Below are 637 nucleotides of genomic sequence, written 5' to 3'. Positions count from 1 at the left end.
GGAGTGGGCAAGGGGGCCCCGGCGTCCCTACCTGTAGCGCCTCGGAGGCGGGCGCGGAGTCCTCCACCTTCAAGAAGACCTGCTGGCCCCGTCTGAAAAATTGAACGAGGGCGGTGAGGAGATGCTGCACCACCAGCACCATGCCGCCTCCCTGCGCGCCCGGCCCGGCCCGGTTCTAGCTAGGTCCGGCTCGGCTCGGCTCGGCTCGGCTCGGCTCGGCTCGGCTCGGCGCGGCTGCCCGCCCCCGGGCAGGGGGGCCCGGGCGCCGCCGCTCCCCGCCCCGCTCCGCCCTGCGCTCCGCTCCGCTCCGCACCTGCTGCGCGCCGCCACGGGCAGGGCTCCCTGCGCGGGGCAGCGGCTCCGCCGGGTCCTAAGGGCCCTGGCTCGGGACGGGGGACGGGGGACGGGGAGGCCGTGCCGCTATGGGGCGGGCAATGGGGCAGTGTCCCCCGGTATGGGGTGGGGGATGAGGAAGTGTCCCCGGTATGGGGCAGGCAATGGGGCAGTGGCCCCTGGTATGGGGCAGGCAATGGGGCAGTGTCCCCCGGTATGGGGCAGGCAATGGGGCAGTGTCCCCCGGTATGGGGTGGGGGACGAGGAAGTGTCCCCGGTATGGGGCAGGCAATGGGGCAGTGTC

General features: G+C 74.3%; 1 protein-coding gene across 1 annotated transcript in view; it reads right to left on the bottom strand.

Annotated features, from left to right (window-relative positions):
* PDE2A (phosphodiesterase 2A) overlaps positions 1-637 on the bottom strand; it is a 54,888-nt gene that overhangs the window by 30,084 nt on the left and 24,167 nt on the right. Inside the window, exon 2 of the mRNA XM_026079260.1 lies at positions 32-92. Coding sequence (XP_025935045.1) covers positions 32-92 — 61 coding nt within the window. The remainder of the gene's footprint in view (positions 1-31; positions 93-637) is intronic.

This window comes from Apteryx rowi, unplaced genomic scaffold (genome assembly GCF_003343035.1).
Source record: "Apteryx rowi isolate R43461 unplaced genomic scaffold, aptRow1 scaffold_498, whole genome shotgun sequence".
NCBI lineage: Eukaryota > Metazoa > Chordata > Aves > Apterygiformes > Apterygidae > Apteryx > Apteryx rowi.
This window is presented reverse-complemented; position numbering and strand designations above follow the sequence as displayed.